Source organism: Bufo gargarizans, chromosome 11 (genome assembly GCF_014858855.1).
Source record: "Bufo gargarizans isolate SCDJY-AF-19 chromosome 11, ASM1485885v1, whole genome shotgun sequence".
NCBI lineage: Eukaryota > Metazoa > Chordata > Amphibia > Anura > Bufonidae > Bufo > Bufo gargarizans.
Genome location: NC_058090.1, coordinates 18,120,354 through 18,144,372, shown reverse-complemented (window position 1 = coordinate 18,144,372; position 24,019 = coordinate 18,120,354). Strand labels below are relative to the sequence as shown.

Here is a 24,019-nt window from a genome sequence, read left to right as displayed (position 1 = left end):
GAACCGTTTACCGGGGCTGTGGGAGGTTATTTCAGGATCAGGAGGCGTTCTTCGGATTCAAATGAAGGCGGGCTGGGCACCAGAGGAAAAAGAACGCCCCTCTGGGCACCACAGTAAAAAGAACGCCCCTCTGGGCACCACAGTAAAAAGAACGCCCCTCTGGGCACCAGAGTAAAAAGAACGCCCCTCTGGGCACCAGAGTAAAAAGAACGCCCCTCTGGGCACCACAGTAAAAAGAACGCCCCTCTGGGCACCAGAGGAAAAAGAACGCCCCTCTGGGCACCAGAGTAAAAAGAACGCCCCTCTGGGCACCAGAGTAAAAAGAACGCCCCTCTGGGCACCACAGTAAAAAGAACGCCCCTCTGGGCACCAGAGGAAAAAGAACGCCCCTCTGGGCACCAGAGTAAAAAGAACGCCCCTCTGGGCACCACAGTAAAAAGAACGCCCCTCTGGGCACCACAGTAAAAAGAACGCCCCTCTGGGCACCACAGTAAAAAGAACGCCCCTCTGGGCACCTTGGAGCCTCATTAGCGTATAATAAAAATGGCTTTTTTATCAAAATAAAGTAAGAAGACGACTGCAGGAAATAAGGTACCTTATTGAACATGGCGATGGTGACAGCTTAAAATGCTAAAAGCAGGTGACAGATTCCCTTTAATTACTTCTGTACTGTAAGAATAAAGGCCCATGCACGCAGTGCGTCACGTTACCGCAAAACGAACACGTTAAGTGACCATGAAGAAGCTTTTCATATGCTTCACTATACGGCACGCAACGCACAGTTATACTTATACTTTCCATTGTGTTGTGTTCCGCTGCCCATGGTTAGCCTCGCCTCTCACCGATAACCGATTAAGTGGATATGTTTTTTGCAGGACTAGAGACACTTGTATCAGTGACGGGAATGGACGGTCAACTGCCAACTGCCGTCATTCAGCTGAGGCGATAAACACCTGTAATCTCAGATTGTTCGCTGAAACTATAAACCGGACTATGGATTCTACTGGGGAAACCATGTTTTACAATAAATGCCCCGTCCCCCGCACTGTCCTGGATCCCCCACTGCCCGATGTTCAGCAGAAGATCAGCGCGCAGCGGAGACGGCAGCGGCTTCCTGGCCAGTACTTCTGTGGTAATGACATGGATGTCGCCTTTCTTTCCTTCAAGGAATGTATAAAAGACATTTGCATATTAAATACAGAGGAGTCGGAGCATTTATCTACCAACTCCACAGCCCTGCACAACCGTATGGATTTTCCGGTCCACAAAAAAAAACGGATAATATCTATGTGAAATTGCATCCATTTTTTTTTTTTTTTTTTTTTGAGAAACCATTACAACAATGATCGTCCTTGTCTGCAAAATGTAAAATCATTTTTCTTTTTTTTTGCAGAACAGTCATTTCCGGTTTTTATGGACTTATTGAAGTGAATGGTTCTGCATGCAGACCTGTAACAAAAAAAAAGGTTACGGAAAAAAAAATATGTTCGTGTGCATGAGCCCTAAAGAAGATGTCTTCTGGAACAGCCTGATGGAGCTACAAACGGCAGTATGAAAAAGGCCTGTTATAATACTGCCTCCTATGTACAAGACTATAACCGCTATAAGGCTGCTTTCACACTAGCGTTCGGGTTTCCGTTCGTGAGCTCCGTTTGAAGGAGCTCACGAGCGGACCCGAACGCAGCCGTCCAGCCCTGATGCAGTCTGAATGGAGGCGGATCCGCTCAGACTGCATCAGTCTGGCGGCGTTCAGCCTCCGCTCCGCTCGCCTCCGCACGGACAGGCGGACAGCTGAACGCTGCTTGCAGCGTTCGGGTGTCCGCCTGGCCGTGCGGAGGCGTGCGGATCCGTCCAGACTTACAATGTAAGTCAATGGGGACGGATCCGTTTGAAGATGCCACAATGTGGCTCAATCTTCAAGCGGATCCGTCCCCCATTGACTTTACATTGAAAGTCTGGACGGATCCGTCCCAGGCTATTTTCACACTTAGCATTTTTTAGCTAATATAATGCAGACGGATCCGTTCTGAACAGAGCCTCCGTCTGCATTATTATGGGCGGATCCGTTCAGAACGGATCCGCCCGAACGCTAGTGTGAAAGTAGCCTCATACTGCTCCTATGTACAAGAATATAACTGCTATAATACTGCCTCCTATGTACAAGAATATAACCGCTATAATACTGCTCCTATGTACAAGAATATAACTGCTATAATACTGCTCCTATGTACAGGAATATAACTGCTATAATACTGCTCCTATGTACAAGAATATAACTGCTATAATACTGCTCCTATGTACAAGAATATAACTGCTATAATACTGCTCCTATGTACAAGAATATAACTACTATAATACTGCTCCTATGTACAGGAATATAACCACTATAATACTGCTCCTATGTACAAGAATATAACTGCTATAATACTGCTCCTATGTACAAGAATATAACCGCTATAATACTGCTCCTATGTACAAGAATATAACCGCTATAATACTGCTCCTATGTACAAGAATATAACCGCTATAATACTGCTCCTATGTACAAGAATATAACCACTATAATACTGCCCCTATGTACAAGAATATAACCACTATAATACTGCCTCCTATGTACAAGAATATAACCGCTATAATACTGCCCCTATGTACAAGAATATAACTACTATAATACTGCCTCCTATGTACAAGAATATAACTACTATAATACTGCCGCCTATGTACAAGAATATAACTACTATAATACTGCTCCTATGTACAAGAATATAACTACTATAATACTGCTCCTATGTACAAGAATATAACTACTATAATACTGCTCCTATGTACAAGAATATAACTACTATAATACTGCTCCTATGTACAAGAATATACCTACTATAATACTGCTCCTGTGTACAAGAATATAACTACTATAATACTGCTCCTATGTACAGGAATATAACTACTATAATGCTGCTCCTATGTACAAGAATATAACTGCTATAATACTGCTCCCTATGTACAAGAATATAACTACTATAATACTGCCTCCTATGTACAAGAATATAACTACTATAATACTGCCCCCTATGTACAAGAATATAACTACTATAATACTGCTCCTATGTACAAGAATATAACTACTATAATACTGCCTCCTATGTACAAGAATATACCTACTATAATACTGCCTCCTATGTACAAGAATATACCTACTATAATACTGCTCCTATGTACAAGAATATACCTACTATAATACTGCTCCTATGTACAAGAATATAACCACTATAATACTGCTCCTATGTACAAGAATAGAACTACTATAATACTGCTCCTATGTACAAGAATATAACTACTATAATACTGCCTCCTATGTACAAGAATATAACTGCTATAATACTGCTCCTATGTACAAGAATATAACCACTATAATACTGCTCCTATGTACAAGAATATAACTACTATTTTGCACAGGTTATGGGTGTTTTGAGTTATGTATGCCACCATTTGAGATGTAGTGTGCTTGCTGATTAAGCATCTATCCAGCTGCATCTGGTACACGAGATGTATGTCCTTTTACATAACTTTGTGCCTTTCTCAAATAAAAAGAAATTTGACAAAGAATATAACTACTATAATACTGCCTGCTATGTACAGGGATATAACTGCTATAATACTGCCTCCTATGTACAAGAATATAACTACTATAATACTGCCTGCTATGTACAAGAATATAACTGCTATAATACTGCCTCCTATGTACAAGAATATAACTACTATAATACTGCCTCCTATGTACAAGAATATAACTACTATAATACTGCTCCTATGTACAAGAATATAACTACTATAATACTGCTCCTATGTACAAGAATATAACTACTATATTACTGCTCCTATGTACAGGAATATAACTACTATAATACTGCCTGCTATGTACAAGAATATAACTGCTATAATACTGCCTCCTATGTACAGGGATATAACTACTATAATACTGCTCCTATGTACAAGAATATAACTGCTATAATACTGCTCCTATGTACAAGAATATACCTACTATAATACTGCTCCTATGTACAAGAATATAACTATAATACTGCTCCTATGTACAAGAATATAACTGCTATAATACTGCTCCTATGTACAAGAATATACCTACTATAATACTGCTCCTATGTACAAGAATATACCTACTATAATACTGCCTCCTATGTACAAGAATATACCTACTATAATACTGCCTCCTATGTACAAGAATATACCTACTATAATACTGCCTCCTATGTACAAGAATATACCTACTATAATACTGCCTCCTACGTACAGGAATATAACTACTATAATACTGCTCCTATGTACAAGAATATAACTACTATAATACTGCCCCTATGTACAAGAATATAACCACTATGGGGGCGGAGCCTGGCTGTGAAGCTGAATGGCAGCAGCTTCCTGAGCTCCTCTCACACACCGGTGCATTAACCCCTTAAGACGCTATAATACTGCACACCTAATGGGGAAACTTGGCAGAGATCATAGCAGGGATCTCCTGCAATCGACTCCTGCTCGCTCCAAGCAGCCGGACATGGAGAAATATCTAAAAAAGCAGGCGAAGCAGCACGCCAGTGATACTCCCAAGATGGCGCCGCGAGCGCCTCAGCCCTCAGATGCAGAGGAGCCGTCCGAGGCGGGCAGCGCATCGGAGGCCTCGGAGTGCCGACTCCCACGGCGGCGCACGCATCTCTCTAAAGAAGTGCTCAAAGAGCTTCTGGACGCCGCGTTAGCCCCTCTGAAAAGAGATTTAGGCGACATAAAGGAAGATCTCCGCGGCCTTGGCCACAGAGTAATGGCGCTCGAAACTGCCCAGGACGCCATCTTTCAACATGAAGGCAAGACCTGTCAAGCCCTGCAGTGGCATCAAGACTTAATTAATGAGGCCCACCTCCGTATAGAGGATCAAGAAAATCGGAGCCGACGCAAGAACCTACGGATTAGGGGCCTGCCTGAGTCCATTGCAGCAGAGGCCCTCCGCAAGGTGGCGGTTGAAATCTTCACGCAGCTGCTGGGCCCGGAAAGAGCAGCGACCATAGTGGTGGAGCGCATCCACCGAGCACTGCGCCCAAGGCCTAAACCCACGGAGCCGCCGCGCGACGTGATCTGCGGCCTGCTCAGCTTTATCGACACGGCCGACATCTTGAGAAGCGGTAGAGAGGCCGAAAATCTGAGGTATGGCGATGCCCCCCTTATGTTCTTCCAGGACCTTGCGCCTACAACGCTGGGAAAGCGGCGCCTCCTCCGGCCATTACTGGACGCTTTGAGAGCATCAGCCACTCAGTTTAAGTGGCTGTACCCTTTCGGCCTGGCCATAATGAAAAATGGCAAACAGCTTACTGTACGCAAGCCGGCCGACCTGCAATCTATCTGGGGCCCGCTGGGACTGGCTCCCATAGAGATCCCATCCTGGATGCCCGCGGATCAAGGCGACCCTTTGCCCGTTCCACCGAAATTGGATGCCTGGATGGAAGTGTCCCCTGGAAAAGCTGGAAGGGCCAAGAGAGATCGGCAGATTACCTGAGGTTGCTGTTTCGCCATATTTTGCTGTCTCTTTAAGGACTCTCTCCCTTGTCCTGCACAGTAGCTGAGTTGTGCCTTACATTGCAGGGCTGTGCCCCTGCTTCTCCGAGTTCAATCTGCATAGCAGAAGGAGATTCCTGTGTTTGGAGTTTATTTTTATTACCCCTTGCAGTTTTTGGGGTTCTTATTCACTACAGAGGACGCCGATGCTGTAAGAGTGATCTTTAGCACTTGCAAATCGCCTTGAGGTTGTCCTGGATGTGATCCTATCACCCGCATAGTTACCTCACCCCACTGGGTCTAGACTTGGGGTTCTCCGGTTCTTCACCATATGATGGTCGACCCCCCTCTGAAAGTCTTTCAGCGGCTCTCAGCTGTCCTATGGGAGCCCCCCCCTGATGGATCCCGGCTGGTTGCCGCGATGCAAATGGATCCACTACATGTCAGGTGTTCCGTGGGACTCTTTATATGGCATGTGTTTTTCTTTTACTTTTTTGTTCAATTGCCTCCCCACTGTATTTGTCTGTCTGTCCTTTCCCTCTTGTTCTCCCTCCTCGCTCAGTCAGGTTTAATCACATGTATTTTGGTTGTGTGCTTCCAATGGTTAATGCTTTTCTCTTCACTCTGTAATAGGTCACCATGACTTCCTTTGTTATCTCATCACTGAATGTCCGGGGTCTGAACGAGCCATGTAAGTGATCTCAGGTATTGTCACTCCTGCTAAAGGAAAAAACTTCTATAGCTTATTTTCAGGAAACGCACTTTAAAACAGGGAAGATTCTGAAGTTGCCATCCGCAAAATTCTCCCAATGGTACCATAGCACTCATTCGTCAGCCAGCAGAGGGGTCAGCATTGCAATACATAAAAGCATCCCGTTTACTCAGAGGGCGACCTCTGCAGACTCTGAGGGGCGCTTTCTGTTTGTAAAGGGCCTCATTGCTGATACCTCTGTCACACTGGCGAATATCTACGCCCCCAATAGGGGTCAGGTCCCGTGGCTCGTTCAGACCCTTAGACAGTTGAGCTCCTTTACTGAGGGATTGCTGGTACTAGGCGGGGATTTTAATGTAGCCATAGAGCCCTCTTTAGATTCCTCATCAGGCAGGTTGTCTGTTACTCACAGGCTTCTGAGGCGCCTTAAGGTTTCCTTGAAGAGACTGGGGGTACTGGACATGTGGCGCACATTGCACCCTTCAGGGAGGGATTACTCATTTTATTCTCATGCAAAAAATTCCTACCACAGGATAGACTATCTTTTCCTTTCAGGTGCCCACGCCCCATTAGTCACCAGCGCTAGAATAGGGAGCATTGTACTCTCAGACCATGCCCCAATCTTCCTGACCCTCTCGTTGGCCGGCCTCCCAAAGAAAGACTGGACATGGCGACTAAATGATACACTCATTCAAGACCCTGACCACGTATCCAAACTTTCAGCCTCACTGTCTGAGTTTTTTAAGATCAATACATCTGGTTCATCCCCCCCGTCTATCCCCATTGTCTGGGAGACACATAAGGCCGTGATTAGGGGTGAATTGATTGCTCTTGGCTCTTATGTGAAGAAAAAGCGATCTCAGGCTCAGAACCTGTTAATGTCCCGTATCGCAGCTCTTGAGCTCACCCACAAACAGTCCCAAGCTTCCCAAGTGGCAGAGGAATTATACAAAGCTAGGAATGACCTTAAAAACCTATTGAACGCTACTTCGGCCAAGTTACTGTTTCGATCTAGGTTCAGGTCCTATGCCCATGGAGATCAGGGAAATAAACTGATGTCGGCGCTCTGTAAACAACAACAAGCGAGTTCCTTTATCCCGGGGATTAGAGATGCGGCGGGTAAAGTGCACAAGACTACACCCGAGATAGCAAAGGCGTTTTGCGCTTTTTACTCTAATCTATATAACTTACCATCTCCGAACCAAACCACCCCGGAGTCTATAGCGGCTGCGACTGATCAATTCCTTAAAACACTCGATCTCCCCTCCATAAGCCCCACGCAAGCTTCCCAGCTCACCTCTCCAATTACAGACGACGAGATACTTAAAGTTCTATCATCCATCCCCTCAGGGAAGAGCCCCGGTCCTGACGGCCTGAACATCTCGTATTATAAAACTTTTAAGGATATATTGCTCCCACATTTTAAATCCCTTTGCAATTATTTACTAAACGGGGGGTCTTTGCCCCCACAATCCTTAATGGCCCATGTCACCATCCTTCATAAGGAAAATAAAGACCCTCTGGAATGTGGTAGCTATCGTCCCATTTCCCTATTGAATGTGGATGTTAAGTGGTGGGCGAAGATATTGTCCCAACGCCTTCAGCTACTGCTTCCTGACATAGTACACGGCGAGCAGGTTGGCTTTGTCCCTGGCAGACGGGGCAATGAGAATACAGTTCGTTTGCTGCACTTGATGTCCTGGGCGCAAACTAAAGGGCTGCCGGTAGCATTACTGAGCACCGACGCAGAAAAAGCATTTGACAGGGTGAGCTGGGCTTTTATGGCCAGGACATTGTCGAAGTTTGGTATACCAGAACAATTCATCTCTGCCATTCTCTCATTATACCTAGCCCCTTCTGCCAGGGTCAAAGTCAATGGGACCTTATCCCCAACATTCGGCATTTCCAATGGTACGCGTCAGGGGTGCCCACTCTCCCCGACTCTCTTTGTTTTGGTGATGGAGACTCTGCTGAGTAAAATCCGTCAGTCACCTGAGATTGAGGGAATCACCATTGGGCCTCAAGACCATATTACGGCGGCTTTTGCTGATGATCTTTTGGTGATGACTTCAAATCCTGCGGTATCCTTCCCCAAACTGCTTACCATTTTTGAAGATTTTGGATTCATCTCCAATTTTAAAGTCAATTATTCCAAATCCATAGCTCTTAATGTGTCCTGTCCTGGAAACATAGTGCAGCTTTTAAAGGATTCTACTCCTTTTAAGTGGGCCTCTAAAGAAATACCTTTTTTAGGTATCAAGGTAACTGCAGACCCTAAGGAATTATTTCCCTCCAACTACCTTTCTTTACTTCAAGCTGTTAAAACACAGCTCCATTCACTAAAAATGCCTTTCATCTCTTGGATTGGGAGGAAGAATTATTTAAAAACCTATATACTCCCTAGGTTCCTGTACCTCCTGCAGACTCTACCGATTTGGGTACCGCAGTCATATTTCACGAAAGTCCGCCGGATGCTGTCCCTCTTTCTTTGGAGAGGCCGGTCCCCGAGGGTGGCCTACGCCATTCTAACCAGGGAAAAAAGGTTTGGAGGGTTTGGGTTGCCTGATGTCCACTTGTACTACAAAGCTAACCTTATGTGCAGAGGAGTGAGCCTCCTTTCAGGACATCCTATGACCATCTGCTCACAATTGGAACAAAAGTTACTCACTGATAATGAGAAATTAATTCTGTGGGGTGTCCGCCCATGTTCCCCCACAGCTTCTAAATTGCCTTTACTGTGGAGAGGGGTGCTATTCACCTGGTCTAAGCTTTACAGTTCAAAGACTCTTCACTTCCCTAGTCCTGAGCGCCCATTATATCTATTACAACGTTATATTCATCCCGAAATACTTGGGGTCACAGGGGTCTGGGCACTGCTCAAGAATCATACGCTGCAAGATGTGGTGTCAACAGAGGGGAAACTGGATTGGAAAGGGATCCTTGAATTACCTAGAGTTAAATCAGTAGCTTTCTTGCATCTCCATAGTTTTAAGAGAGACATAGGAATCCTGCAACTACAAACATCCCATCTGACCTCCCCCACTTGGTTGGAGCGGAAGCTGATGTCGGCCCGGCCCTCCAGCAGACCCTTTTCTATGATGTATAAGGAGCTACTATCCTTTACTTGCTCTGAACCTCATTTCCTGAGCTCATGGGAGAAGGAACTATCCCTCAAATTGTCAGAACCGGAGAGAGCTTTTATTTTGGCCCAATCTCATGGTTTTAGCCGATGCATTAAAATTCAGGAGAACTCGTACAAGTTGCTGACCAGATGGTACAAGACTCCTGAGTTTCTTCATAGACTCAACCCGGAAATCCCTGAGGTCTGCTGGAGGTGCGGGGCGGGTATCGGTTCTCTTTCACATATTTGGTGGGATTGCGTCAGTATGCGTCCCTTCTGGAGCCAAGTGGAGATTTTAACTAACAAAATCTGCTCCACTTCTGTATCTTTGGATCAAAAGCTGATCCTACTCTGGTGCCCCAACTCTTCATTTACCCCAACCAAATCAGATTTACCTACTATATTACTTACTGCCGCTAGGCTTCTAATCCCCTTGCTGTGGAAGCAGACACTGCCTCCCACTATTTCGAGTTGGCTGGAAAAAGTGGACCAACTTTATAGATTTGAGGAGCTGGCACACTGGGAGACCCACACTCGAACAAAGTTCCTTAAGGTGTGGCTTCCTTGGAAGAAATTCAGGTTTCCTGACAGTTAGAGCGATTTCCCCCCCCCCCCCCCCTCCCTTTCCCTTTCCCTTCTTTCCCTTCTCTTCATGTCTTTCTTTGTTTTACTGTTATATTAGATCTCTATTGGATTCAATTTACAGATGTCCATTTGCTTGGATAGAGATGTCATACTTGCCTCTTATTGATGATACAGACCGTGGCGCAGGATTATTGTAAAGTGCATTATCGGCATTTGTCATGTTACACCTTATCTGATGTGCACTGTCAATTGTACTATTATTCTACTTGCCTGTATCTTTTTCATGACATAACCAATAAAAAGAGATTTGGTTAAGAATATTACTACTATAATACTGCCTCCTATGTACAAGGATATAACTACTATAATACTGCCTCCTATATACAAGAATATAACTACTATAATACTGCCTGCTATGTACAAGAATATAACTACTATAATACTGCTCCTATGTGCAAGAATATAACTACTATAATACTGCCTCCTATGTACAAGGATATAACTACTATAATACTGCTCCTATGTACAAGAATATAACTACTATAATACTGCCTCATATATACAAGAATATAACTACTATAATACTGCTCCTATGTACAAGAATATAACTACTATAATACTGCTCCTATGTACAAGAATATAACTACTAAAATACTGCCTCCTATATACAAGAATATAACTACTATAATACTGCCTCCTATATACAAGAATATAACTACTATAATACTGCCTCCTATATACAAGAATATAACTACTATAATACTGCCTCCTATATACAACAGGGATGCTCAACCTGCGGCCCTCCAGCTGTTGTAAAACTACAACTCCCAACATGCCCTCTGGTAGGCTGAAAGCTGTAGGCTGTCCGGGAATGATGGTAGTTGTAGTTTTGCAACAGCTGGAGGGCCGCAGGTTGAGCATGCCTATACAAGAACTAAACTATAATACTGCTCCTATGTACAGGAATATATACTGTATCCCCCCAGTAATACATGCCGGATGTGAGGTCTGTGTGTCCTCCAGTAATACATGCCGGATGTGAGGTCTGTGTGTCCCCCAGTAATACATGCCGGATGTGAGGTCTGTGTCCCCCCCCAGTAATACATGCCGGATGTGAGGTCTGTGTCCCCCCCAGTAATACATGCCGGATGTGAGGTCTGTGTGTCCCCCCAGTAATACATGCCGGATGTGAGGTCTGTGTGTCCCCCCAGTAATACATGCCGGATGTGAGGTCTGTGTGTCCCCCCAGTAATACATGCCGGATGTGAGGTCTGTGTCCCCCCCAGTAATACATGCTGGATGAGAGGTCTGTGTGTCCCCCCAGTAATACATGCCAGATGACAGGTCAGACAGTCCATTGTCTACAGTTTCTCATTTGTAATGCTTTTATTTAGGAGCTAATGGCTTTTAGGCTGGAGACAGGTTAGAGCATGCCCACTTGAGGGATGGAGATCAACTCAGAAAAAAAAAAATCCTCTGACTCTCGTACCTGTACTATACATTGACAGGAAGCAGCTTGAGGAGAACTCTGCCCTCCCTCCCACAGTTACTCACCAAACACAAGGGCAGCACAGGAGTCCCCCTGCTTTCACCAGCGGCATGGACCTGCTATACTGCTGGTCGTAGCAGTAGGAGGCGGCATGCTTATGTAATGCTGCCACTTACTAGACAACCTCAAAAACGTGAGAGAGAAAGCTTCCTGGGGTCGGTCCTGCGCATGCATCTGTTGTATTCGGGCCTTCGTGCAAAGTTATGGGGTGGGTGGATAGTGGGTACAGAAGCCGCTCACTCCTATTTTAAGGCCTAGTGCATCCTGTGATGTCTTGCTGTTCCTGCAAGGACACCACTCCGAATAGTTGAGGCCCCTACTTCATCTTAGTTGGTGCCCTCCCTGTAATCCTGCCTTGCTGATGCCTAATTAGTGGTGTATTCACCATGGAGGCAGACAGACAATGTCATTGCTATGGGGCCCCAGGGCTTAACATCTGGTTTCCAACATAAAAAAGCAACATAAAACTGCCTGCAACCACCACCAATAGAGGGAGCTTAGTGCATAGGAATTTATATAGTTGCCACAGAAGCTGTAAAATCTCGATCTACTAAGCACCCCTTGTGATTTTACAGCTTCTGTTGAGTTCAGTGGCAACTGTATAAATTCCTACGCACTAAGCTCCCTCTAGTGGTGGTGGCAGGCAGGCAGTTTTATAATATGGTATACTATATGAACAGAATCAGAAGACCTGGAGATTCATTAGTGGATTGATGTCATTACTTGTCTAGTGTAAATACATTTACGAGTATGGTGATCAGACCAAGCAGACAGAAGTCCCGTATATGAATGAGAATATTTGTCGGTGGATGTCCCTGTGCTCTATACATTTACGGCACAGTGTAGACGATGTCATATAGCCAAGTACGTCATCACTGAATGATCTGTACTAGGCATGTTCAACTCCAGCTGTTAAAAAACTACAACTCCCAGCATGCCCGAACAGCCTACAGCTATCAGCCTACAGCAGGGCATTGTGGGAGTTGTAGTTTTTTAACAGCTGGAGGGCCGCAGGTTGAGCATGCCTGATCGGTACAATCCTCACCGATCCTGGGGATGAAAGGGGCACTAACAACCAGAACACACACTTTAACCAAAAACCCCCTTTGTCTTGCTCTTCTTCCCTTTCCCATGAGCAGAGGACATGCAGCCAGTGACCCCCATTTTCAGGGACTGCTACAATGCTGCATGGTACGACCACGGTCATCATCTCCGAACATGTAATCTATGAGCGCACACACAGGAACACTCCAGACGTCACACAAATGCGTCCGTCTCGGGGGCTCTCTCTCACTGAATGGCCTGAAGAGCAGCATGTGGAGCTGGCCGCTGGCGTCACTCCATTGTGCAGAACGCTGAGGAACAAGCTGGAGCCGGATTATCTGCAGAAGCCATTCATGGACACTGAATAAAGCAGATTATAGCCGTGAGTCAGCACTGGATGTGTGCTGCCAGGAAGTCAGGTCAGCCTGACGGCCCCACAATGGCCTCTGGATGCTACCCACCCAGGCTCTGGGGTCAGCAATAGAATTATTGTACAGCCCAGGTCTTCCCCTCTATCAGATCCTAATGTCCCAGGCTGCAGCCTCCACTGACCATCGCAGGAGTATATACACCCACCCTACATGAGGTCGTTATTGCACTACATAACCCAGCATGCCCAACTGCTGTCACTGTCTGTCCACATACTAGACGGCACCAGGCCTCATCCCCAGAAGAGAGGCCGACAGCCTCCTAGATTACAGTTATTACACCATCCACAGTAACCAAGCAGGAAGCTGAGGGTGCAGACCCTCCGAGAGGGCACACACATCTCCACCGTGCCGCCATACGTCTCTGGTCAGATCTGTACATCATCCCGGAGTCAGGAAGCAGCCTAGTATCACCCTCATCCTCCACTATTCTGGAGAGGACAGGTTTCCCCGTCACTTAACACCAAAGTAACAATGTAAATCACTGCTCTGACACTGCAAATCTCCACCGAGACAGCAGGCGTCACTGCAAATCTCCACCGAGACAGCAGGCGTCACTGCAAATCTCCACCGAGACAGCAGGCGTCACTGCAAATCTCCACCGAGACAGCAGGCGTCACTGCAAATCTCCACCGAGACAGCAGGCGTCACTGCAAATCTCCACCGAGACAGCAGGCGTCACTGCAAATCTCCACCGAGACAGCAGGAGTCACTGCAAATCTCCACCGAGACAGCAGGCGTCACTGCAAATCTCCACCGAGACAGCAGGCGTCACTGCAAATCTCCACCGAGACAGCAGGCGTCACTGCAAATCTCCACAGAGATACCAGACGTCACTGCAAATCTCCACTGAGATACCAGACGTCACTGCAAATCTCCACTGAGATACCAGACGTCACTGCTCTGACACTGAAGCACTGGTAATGTAGATCACTGCTCCGTCATGCAACATCACCATATTGACCCCTATAAAATGTTAAGATTTCCTGTTCATGAATGGTGATATAATGTCATTCAACTTTAAAGGGGTTATCTGATAATTAATATTGATCATCCGCCTTCTGGATAGGTCATCAAAACCAGAACAGCGAGGGTCTGACACCCGGGACCCCCGCTGATCAGCTGTCAGAAGAGGCGGCACTCTCTGTGCACCAACGCCTCTTCCTAGGCCATGTCATGTCACCATACATCGGTCACATGAGGAAAGGTCATCATTATCAATTCCTGGATAATCCCTTTAACCTCTACATTTTCTTGTCTCTTTTCCCATCTAACATATAACTTGTCGCATTCGCCCTCTTGTCTTTAGAACAGAAGATTTCAAAGTCTTCATGTAAAAGGTCAGTAAAGGGTTTGTCTGACACTTTCTACAATTACCTGGACAGCAGGGGGGCCTATAAAACAAACACAAAAGTTTTACTCAGCTGCTTAAGGTCCCTCTGATCTAACGTGGCAGGTACGATCCGGTCACACTTTGTGTGATGTCACGTGACTGTTCAGCCAATCACTGGTCTCCGTAGCCGTGTCATTCAGGCACATGTGACCGCTAAGACCAGTGGCTGAGCAGTCAAGGGAATGATGGACGTGACATCATCCCTTCCAGTCTGATAGGGACGGGAGCGCTGGCCGGAAGGACGTGTCACTGGTGAGCAAAGCTTTTTTTTCCTTTGATGAGCCTGTCTGCTGTCTGGATAATTTGTGGCGGACAACCCCTTAAACATTACGTATGGATTGATGCCTGCCAGGTCTCGCGATGGGGAGGAGGTGACGCTGTGGGTGAAGTGGCCCTTTCCATATAGTGACCACAGCACTATAGTGATCATTAGAAAGAAAGGCGCTCCCCTTCTCTTCCCCGTCACCAGTAAACGGAGAAACAAGGATGGAGGGTATCCTGGCCAGAAGACTCTCAGTCCTGATCTTTAAGAGCTGCGCTCAAGGTCAGGACATCCGCTTGTCAAGAGGCAAGGATCCCCTATAAAGTGGGGTTCACTGTGGCTTTGGAAGGCAAGTAGCTGGATGTCTGCGGTATGTCCGCTCCTGTGCGGTCTACCTTTAAGTCCACAGAATAATATGCTTACCAAAATGTGCACCGCAGGTAGGACTCCAAACAGAGCGAGCAGATCCAGTGCTCAGCCATCGCTTGACAAAGTCCTGCGGTTACACTCCACATCTGTGCCATCCATCATTATGGCCACCAAGTTTCAACGGAAGTTATTTTCTTCTATTGCATCCAAATCTTCACCTTCCCTGGGCTATTGCATGGTCTGGGCGCTGCATTGACAATGTAATTATTCGGCATTACAGGTACTACTCATGAGAATGCAGTGCATTTACTGGACCCCACTTGTACGGGGACCCTTAATGGATGCATCATCCCACCTATACTGCCATCCCGTCACACTATTACTGCAATCCGCCGAGGTGAATGTACTAGCATTAGAAGAGCATGTGCAGAGGAACTGAATTGTAGACTCGTTAAGAGAGGATATGAGAGATGGACGCTTGATAGGCCCCTCATGTGCCAAATAATAGATCTAGACGGCCCCTTCTGTTTCCAGAAACAATCCAATAATACAGTGAGGAGTTCAATCAGGTGAAATATTTATAGTAAATATATACTTTTTCAAATGTCTGCCCATCTTGTATTATGGAGACAAGTTTAGTTCAATTTTGGAAGGAGTTTGTGGTGCAAAGAGGTAGCAGGTCCTCTCCGAGTAGTTTAGATCCTGTTCTGGTGGAAAATCCCAGCTTTGATAGAGATTTTTTTGACACGTGGAGACGGCCGATGTGCTGGAGGCGAGCCACTTAATAACAAATTCCATCAAGTACAGTCGTGGCCAAAAGTTTTGAGAATTACATAAATATTGGAAATTGGAAAAGTTGCTGCTTAAGTTTTTATAATAGCAATTTGCATCTAATCCAGAATGTTATGAAGAGGGATCAGATGAATTGCATCGTCCTTCGTTGCCATGAAAATTTACTTAATCCCCAAAAACCCTTTCCACTGCATTTCATTGCTGTCATTAAAGGACCTGCTGAGATCATTTCAGTAATCGTCTTGTTAACTCAGGTGAGAATGTTGACGAGCACAAGGCTGGAGATCATTATGTCAGGCTGATTGGGGTAAAATGGCAGACTTGACCTGTTAAAAAGGAGGGTGATGCTTGAAAGCATTGTTCTTCCATTGTTAACCATGGTGACCTGCAAAGAAACGCGTGCAGCCATCATTGCGTTGCATAAAAATGGCTTCACAGGCAAGGATATTGTAGCTACTAAGATTGCACCTCAATCATCAATTTATAGGATCATCAAGAACTTCAAGGAAAGAGGTTCAATTCTTGTTAAGAAGGCTTCAGGGCGTCCAAGAAAGTCCAGCAAGCGCCAGGATGGTCTCCTAAAGAGGATTCAGATGCAGGATCGGAGTGCCACCAGTGCAGCGCTTGCTCAGGAATGGCAGCAGGCAGGTGTGAGCGCATCTGCACGCACAATGAGGCGAAGACTTTTGGAAGATGGCCTGGTGTTAAGAAGGGCAGCAAAGAAGCCACTTCTCTCCAAAAAAACACATCAGGGACAGATTGATCTCCTGCAGAAAATATGGTGAATGGACGGCTGAGGACTGGGGCAAAGTCATATTCTCCGATGAAGCCTCTTTCCGGTTGTTTGGGGCATCAGGAAAAAGGCTTGTCCGGAGAAGAAAAGGTGAGCGCTACCATCATTCCTGTGTCATGCCAACAGTAAAGCATCCTGAGACCATTCATGTGTGGGGTTGCTTCTCATCCAAGGGAGTGGGCTCACTCACAATTTTGCCCAAAAACACAGCCATGAATAAAGAATGGCACCAAAACACCCTCCAACAGCAACTTCTTCCAACAATCCAACAACAGTTTGGTGAAGAACAATGCATTTTCCAGCACGACGGAGCACCGTGCCATAAGGCAAAAGTGATAACTAAGTGGCTCGGGGACCAAAACGGTGACATTTTGGGTCCATGGCCTGGAAACTCCCCAGATCTTAATCCCATTGAGAACTTGTGGTCAATCCTCAAGAGGCAGGTGGACAAACAAAAACCCACTAATTCTGACAAACTCCAAGAAGTGATTATGAAAGAATGGGCTGTCAGTCAGGAATTGGCCCAGAAGCTGATGGAGAGCATGCGCAGTCGGATTGCAGAGGTCCTGAAAAAGAAGGGCCAACACTGCAAATACTGACTCTGCATAAATGTCATGTAATTGTCGATAAAAGCCTCTGAAACGTATGAAGTGCGTGTAATTATATTTCACTACATCACAGAAACAACTGAAACAAAGATCTAAAGGCAGTTTAGCAGCAAACTCTGTGAAAACTAATATTTGTGTCATTCTCAAAGCTTTTGGCCACCACTGTACATTCATGGACTCGCTGTCCACCGTAATGTCTGCACTAAATGCAATCTCAACTATGAGAGCAGCAATACCAGAAGAACAGACACGCGCTGCGCAGCATCTACCATACATCACTAACAATCAGGCCAATTCATCTGGTGCCTCAGGGATCAGCAACCTCCAGTACGCCAACTCCAAAAGCAGTGAATGGAGCATGCTGGCAGATGTAGTGTCACAATGGCTGAGTGCCGGAAGTTGCTAACCTATGCTCTAGGCAGTTTATAGAATCACATCAGGGCATTCTGGCCAGTTTCAAGTTTTCCGGCACTGAGAGGGTTAATACACCTGCCTGGGGAGAGAACTGGCGAAACCTTTTCACAAGGAAAGCATTTTGGAACTTAAAGGGGTTGCATCATCATGGACAATGAGGGCATATCGCTAGGATATGCCCCCATTGTCTTATAGGTGCAGGTCCCACCGCTGCAACCAGCACCTATATTGAGAATGGAGTCCCGAAGGTGAAGAAGGGCGCACCGCATACACGCAGCCGCCCTCAATTTTCTATGGGGCCGGCGAAAATAGCCGAGCACTTGCTCGGCTATTTCCGTTGGCCCCATAGAAATGAATGGATGCAGGGGCAGCGCATGCACGGTACGCTCCCATTCACTTCTATGGGGAGACGGCTTGGTAGTGGCCAGACTGGAGTCCTCCAGCCACCACCTTGCGGGGCTCCGTTCTCTACATAGGTGCAGATCCCTGCAGTGGGACCTGCACCTATAAGACAATGGGGGCATAGCCTAGTGATATGCCCCCATTGTCTATGATGAGACAACCCCTTTAAATACCCGCTTCCCTATGGGTCGTCGAGATTTACACTGATGCACTGTATCCATGGCCCATTATTCATAGTAACATGGTTAAGTCATGTCCGGTTTATTCACTAAAGGTGATTTGGTTCTTAAATACAACTGGTTTCCACAAGACTACATGAGGCCCATGAACACGCTAACATCAAACGCCTTGTTTTAAATGGCTTAAATACGTATATATTTTTTAGCAGCTTGATCTGGATTTTTCTATACTCTCGTCCTGTATGGACAGAGCTTGAGATTACCTACATGGATGTACAGACGCATTGCGGTTCATACGAGAACCCTGCTGTACGGTGTAATGTTTTGGCCCTCTACTTGTTAAGGACTTGTCAGTGTCCCCCATAGAGTTCCAGCAGGACCGCAGCGCCGATAATTCTGCCGCCTCCAGGGTATTTCCCGGCTTTCTTCGCAGCCCTCCCTGCTTTCCCCATCTTCTCTTCCATTCCACATCTCCAGGCTGGCAGGGCAGGTTCCCGGATTAGTGCACGATTCCGCAGGATGCACCAGTAATTCTTTGTCTCATCCTGAAGGGCCTAAGAGACTTAAACATTAACTTCATAAATGGAGAGATCTGCAGTGCAATAAATGGCCACCAGGTGGAACCACTCAGCAGTCTGCTATTAGTGATAGTGGGGGTCATCACCCGGGCACACATAATGGTGAGATTTCTGGTGCACTGACCAGTGAACAATCCATGTGACCATGAGCTTTAGGCCTCATGCACACGACCGTTGTGTGCATCCGTGGCCGTTGTGCCGTTTTCCGTTTTTTTTCACGGACCCATTGACTTTCAATGGGTCCGTGGAAAAATCGGAAAATGCACCGTTTGGCAGCCGCATCCGTGAGCCGTGTTTCCTGGCCGTGAAAAAAATATGACCTGTCCTATTTTTTTCACGGCCAACGGTTCACGGGCCCATTCAAGTCAATGGGTCCGTGAAAGAACACGGATGCACACAAGATTGGCATCCGTGTCCGTGATCCGTGGCCGTAGGTTTTAGTTTCATACAGACGGATCCGAAGATCCGTCTGCATAAAAGCTTTTTCTGATCTAAGTTTTCACTTCGTGAAAACTCATTTCCGACAGTATATTCTAACACAGAAGCGTTCCCATGGTGATGGGGACGCTTCTAGTTAGAATACACTGCAAACTTTGTACAAGACTGCCCCCTGCTGCCTGGCAGCACCCGATCTCTTACAGGGGGATATGATAGTACAATTAACCCCATCATATCCCCCTGTAAGAGATCAGGGCTGCCAGGCAGCAGGGGGCAGACCCCCCCCCCCCTCCCCAGTTTGAATATCATTGTGCGGCCCCCCCCCCTCCCCTGTTGTTAACTCGTTGGTGGCCAGTGTGCGCACCCCCCTCCCTCCCTCCCTCTATTGTTTTAATACATTGGGGCCAGTGTGCGCGCCCCCCCCCCCCCAACCCCCCCTCCCTCCCTCTATTGTTTTAATACATTGGGGCCAGTGTGCGCACCCCCCCAACCCCCCCCCCCCCCCTCCCTCCCTCTATTGTAATCATCATCGGTGGCAGCGGAGTAGAAGATTTTCATACTTACCTGCTTCTTGCTGCTGCGATGTCTGCGTCCGGCCGGGAGCTCCTCCTACTGGTAAGTGACAGGTCTGTGCGGCGCATTGCTGTCACTTACCAGTAGGAGGAGCTCCCGGCCGGACGCAGACATCGCAGCAGCAAGAAGCAGGTAAGTATGAAAATCTTCTACTCCGCTGCCACCGATGATGATTACAATAGAGGGAGGGGGGGGGGGGGGGTTGTGGGGGTGCGCACACTGGCCCCAATGTATTAAAACAATAGAGAGAGGGAGGGAGGGGGGGTTGGGGGGGCGCGCGCACACTGGCCCCAATGTATTAAAACAATAGAGAGAGGGAGGGAGGGGGGTTGGGGGGGCGCGCGCACACTGGCCCCAATGTATTAAAATAATAGAGGGGGGGTTGGGGGGCGCGCGCACACTGGCCCCAATGTATTAAAACAATAGAGGGAGGGAGGGGGGTGCGCACACTGGCCACCAACGAGTTAACAACAGGGGAGGGGGGGCCCACTGGCCACCAATGAGTTAAAAACAGGGGGGGGGGGGTCTGCCCCCTGCTGCCTGGCAGCACCTGCCAGGCAGCAGGGGGCAGTCATGTACACAGTTTTTTTGTATATTCTAACCTGAAGCGTCTCCATCACCATGGGAACGCCTCTGTGTTAGAATATACTGTCGGAAATGAGTTTCACGATGTAGCTCATATCCGACAGTATATTCTAACATAGAGGCGTTCCCATGGTGATGGGGACGCTACAAGTTAAAATATACCATCGGATTGGAGAAAACTCCAATCCGATGGTATAACAGAACTCCAGACTTTACATTGAAAGTCAATGGGGACGGATCCGTTTGAAATGGCACCATATTGTGTCAACATCAAACGGATCCGTCCCCATTGACTTGCATTGTAATTCAGGACGGATCCGTTTGGCTCCGCACGGCCAGGCGGACACCAAAATGACTTTTTTTTCATGTCCGTGGATCCTCCAAAAATCAAGGAAGACCCACGGACGGAAAAACGGTCACGGATCACGGACCCACGGACCCCGTTTTTGCGGGCCGTGAAAAAAAACTGTCGTGTGCATGAGGCCTTACGCTGCATCTACAGAACCCCGTCTGGTAGTAATGAGCAGAATCACTGGGCGGACTCCATTACAGCACATCCACAGCCCTGCCAGTCCAGACACAAATTTCTCCAGAATAAGCAGCACACAGGGGTGCACCAAGCCTTTCTGCTGCCTCAGGCGATCGCCTCACCTGGCCTCATTGGTGGTGCACCCCTGGCTGCACGGATTACAGTTCTCTCCCCTCCATTACAGAAAGAGCATGGACTCCCAGGCGTGCACCCTCCACACTGCACCAGGCTGCCGTCCCCTATATATGACGAGGAGACTAATAACATGTACAGCTCTGGAGCCCTTGAGCCCCTGCGCCCACCCGACTCCTGGACATCTACCATTACACGGCACATGTGTCTGATCATCCACAGGCTCCACAGGTACTGTGACTTGTGCCCTTCCTCCTAGTTATTGCCATGTTTCCCAGCCCTGTCCTTACATCAGGCCATCTTTGGTTTTCGCTGTTTATGGGGTCTCAAAATTGCACAAAGGCAGAAACAACTGGGAGACTTCTAAAAGTAAGAATTTCTTTCCTCTCGCCCGCGGTGTCGTGAGTCTGCCTGCAAAGGGGGTGCCATCTTATGTAAGGTTTGGAAATGATGAAACGTGAATATGACAGCCATTGAATAAGCATAGATGAGCACTTACCTCTGCACACTGGGGTGGTGCATTTCGGAATGGCAACTTACCTTCAGCACCCGGCATGTCAGCCCTACGTGTCATGCACTCGGATAAGGTTCCACATGGGAGTGTAATGAGAGTTTGTGTCCACGTGTACCTGAACTACAATGGTCCTCTAATCTTAGAATTATCTTTCAAGACTGGCAGCCTCTGGTTGAACTACAGAATCCAGCATGTCCGCTGAGGGGAAGCCAGACTCTGAGGTTCTACGGCACAGGTTGCCATCTTCTCGCCTTCTTGTTGCATGTCTGTGATCAATGTGGGTACAGGGTCATGGCTAATGGCTCATGTCTGCAGTTTGCAGTGTGACCACCAGGGGTCAGGGGAATGCATCAGTATACAGCAAGACTATGGACAATAAAGACAGCCGAGCTAGTAAGGGTCCGAAAGCAACACAAGAGCATAAATCACAGCAGTGAATCATACAACAAGAGCATGAAAAACAACAAAATGAGATTTGAGGGTATAAACTTACTGGAGTTACAGTTTATCCTGATACAGTCTAGATGGGAAAAAATAAATGAAAGATGAATTCGTATCCTTCAAGGTTACAGCTGCAGTCATCCAAAAACAGTGAGGTCCACCCTTCCGGGGACAGACACACGCAACAACAGTGGCCATTTTATAGTACTAGGTGTGAGCCAGTCAAATCTGCCTAATATGTGACCAGAGGCTGGTGTACTGGGAAGGAAATGTAATGGGGGATATGTCCTACTGGGAAGGTTCTGGGGCTGTGCAGGTCCTGGCTCATTTTACCTACAGTGTTACATGGAAGTTAAACAGGAATTCATCTATAAAATGGCCACGTACAAACAGCAAACCGCACAAACACATCGCTCCAGAGCCATCTTTACAGGGGCAATAGAGGAGCAAGGGGCTGTGGCTGTATATGGGGTCAGATAGAAAAGCCCCAAACGGGACAGATTCCTCGGTCCTGTATATACAAGAGGCTGCAGACATATATACAGCGGCATCACTGGCTCAGATGAAAGGCGCCTTCTCTCTTATGGCGGTGACGTCACATCATACAGAAGACCCTTCCCCACCAGTGTAAGGAAGAAGGCGCCTCTCATCCCTGGCTGAGGTGCAGACAGACACGAGAACAGGGGTTTCACATGCTGAATGGATAACAGCAATTCTGGCTCATGGCTGTTTCGTGCGATTTGGTTTGCTATGTGTCGTCAACCGCAACAGAAAAGTGGGAGCAAACACCCTCAGAGAACCGGTGGGTTCAGCAAATAGTGGGGGCAGAAGGGCATAAATACTGGGAGCAAATAAAGGCAGAGCCAAAGCTGGGGGGCCTCAGCCAGTGAGGAGTGAAGATCAGAACCCCAACTTATCAGAGAGTGGAAAAGAGGAAGAAGGGAGGAGAAGGCGACCATGACAGAAGACAGAAATGAGGGGAAACAGAGCAGCAGAGAAGGGTTATGGAGGGAAACGACTGAAGACCGGACAGCAGGATGGAGGGAGCCAGGGCTACGGCCGGGGTTCTGATCTTCTGTTATCAGACAGACGACCTTCGAGCTGGACGTAACCTTTAGTATGGGGGTGACAGTGTGGGGCGTGCACACCCCTAAATGCTGCTCCACACGCTCTGTTCTCAAGGCTGTTTGCTGTACGGGCCGCAGGCTTCAGGCCTTTGAAGGGTAGTGAGTGCCATCTTTTGAGGTAACATGGCCGGTGATTGAACAAAGCTAAAAAACTTAAAAACACGGACAGACGGAGCACTAACATCACACGACACGAAGAGCACGGGATGAAGAGACAGACGACCCAACGCAGTCTCCGTCTACAGCTCCACTGCAGGGCGGATAAATGAGCAAAGGCTCCTGGAGACGGATTTGGGTGGAGATGAATGAGGCAGAGAAATGACAAAAGATTGGCAGGGAGAAGAATGGACGGCAGAAGAATGTCTGCAGGGCGAGTCCCCTCTCGTTCCATCCCCTGCCCCAGCAACCCACCAGCAGTTTTCAGCTAGTCCTGATGTAAATACCGAGTCCAACATGGCCGTCTGGCTGGACTTGAAAATCAGCGCTGAAAACTGATCTGCAGGATGGGTGGGTGCCAGGGGGTAAAGCGAGGAGTCTCACCAGTCCCACGTTCTTCAATCCTATTACTGCTGGGAAGCAGGCAGAGGGCAGAGAGGGACATCAACCCAGCACAACGCCAGCTTCCACAGAAAGTAACAGGGCAACGACCAGTGATGAGAAGCCCCTCAGACCACACAGGTCACTGGGCCAGTGTCAGGAGAGTGGCTGGACCAGACCATGCAGTGATGACACCATGGACAAATTTATACTGCGGCCAACAGAGGAACGAACAGAAAGACACTGACATGGAATCCCCATCCCCGCAGAGAGGAAGGTCTCATACGATACCTAGGTTGACAGTCAGTTTTACTTTGCCTCCGTCCAACTCCAGCCGCAGAGTGTCCGCAGAGTC

General features: G+C 47.3%; 1 protein-coding gene across 2 annotated transcripts in view; it reads right to left on the bottom strand.

Moving 5' to 3' along the window:
• Nucleotides 1-24,019, bottom strand: part of NRXN3 (neurexin 3) — a 290,952-nt gene that overhangs the window by 188,090 nt on the left and 78,843 nt on the right. For both annotated transcript variants that reach the window (XM_044271725.1, XM_044271724.1), the window contains 2 exons: nucleotides 23,956-24,019; nucleotides 22,053-22,079 (listed from right to left, as the gene is read on the bottom strand). The exon at nucleotides 23,956-24,019 is cut by the window's right edge and continues 140 nt beyond it. In XM_044271725.1, the coding sequence (XP_044127660.1) occupies nucleotides 22,053-22,079; nucleotides 23,956-24,019 (91 nt within the window). The remainder of the gene's footprint in view (nucleotides 1-22,052; nucleotides 22,080-23,955) is intronic.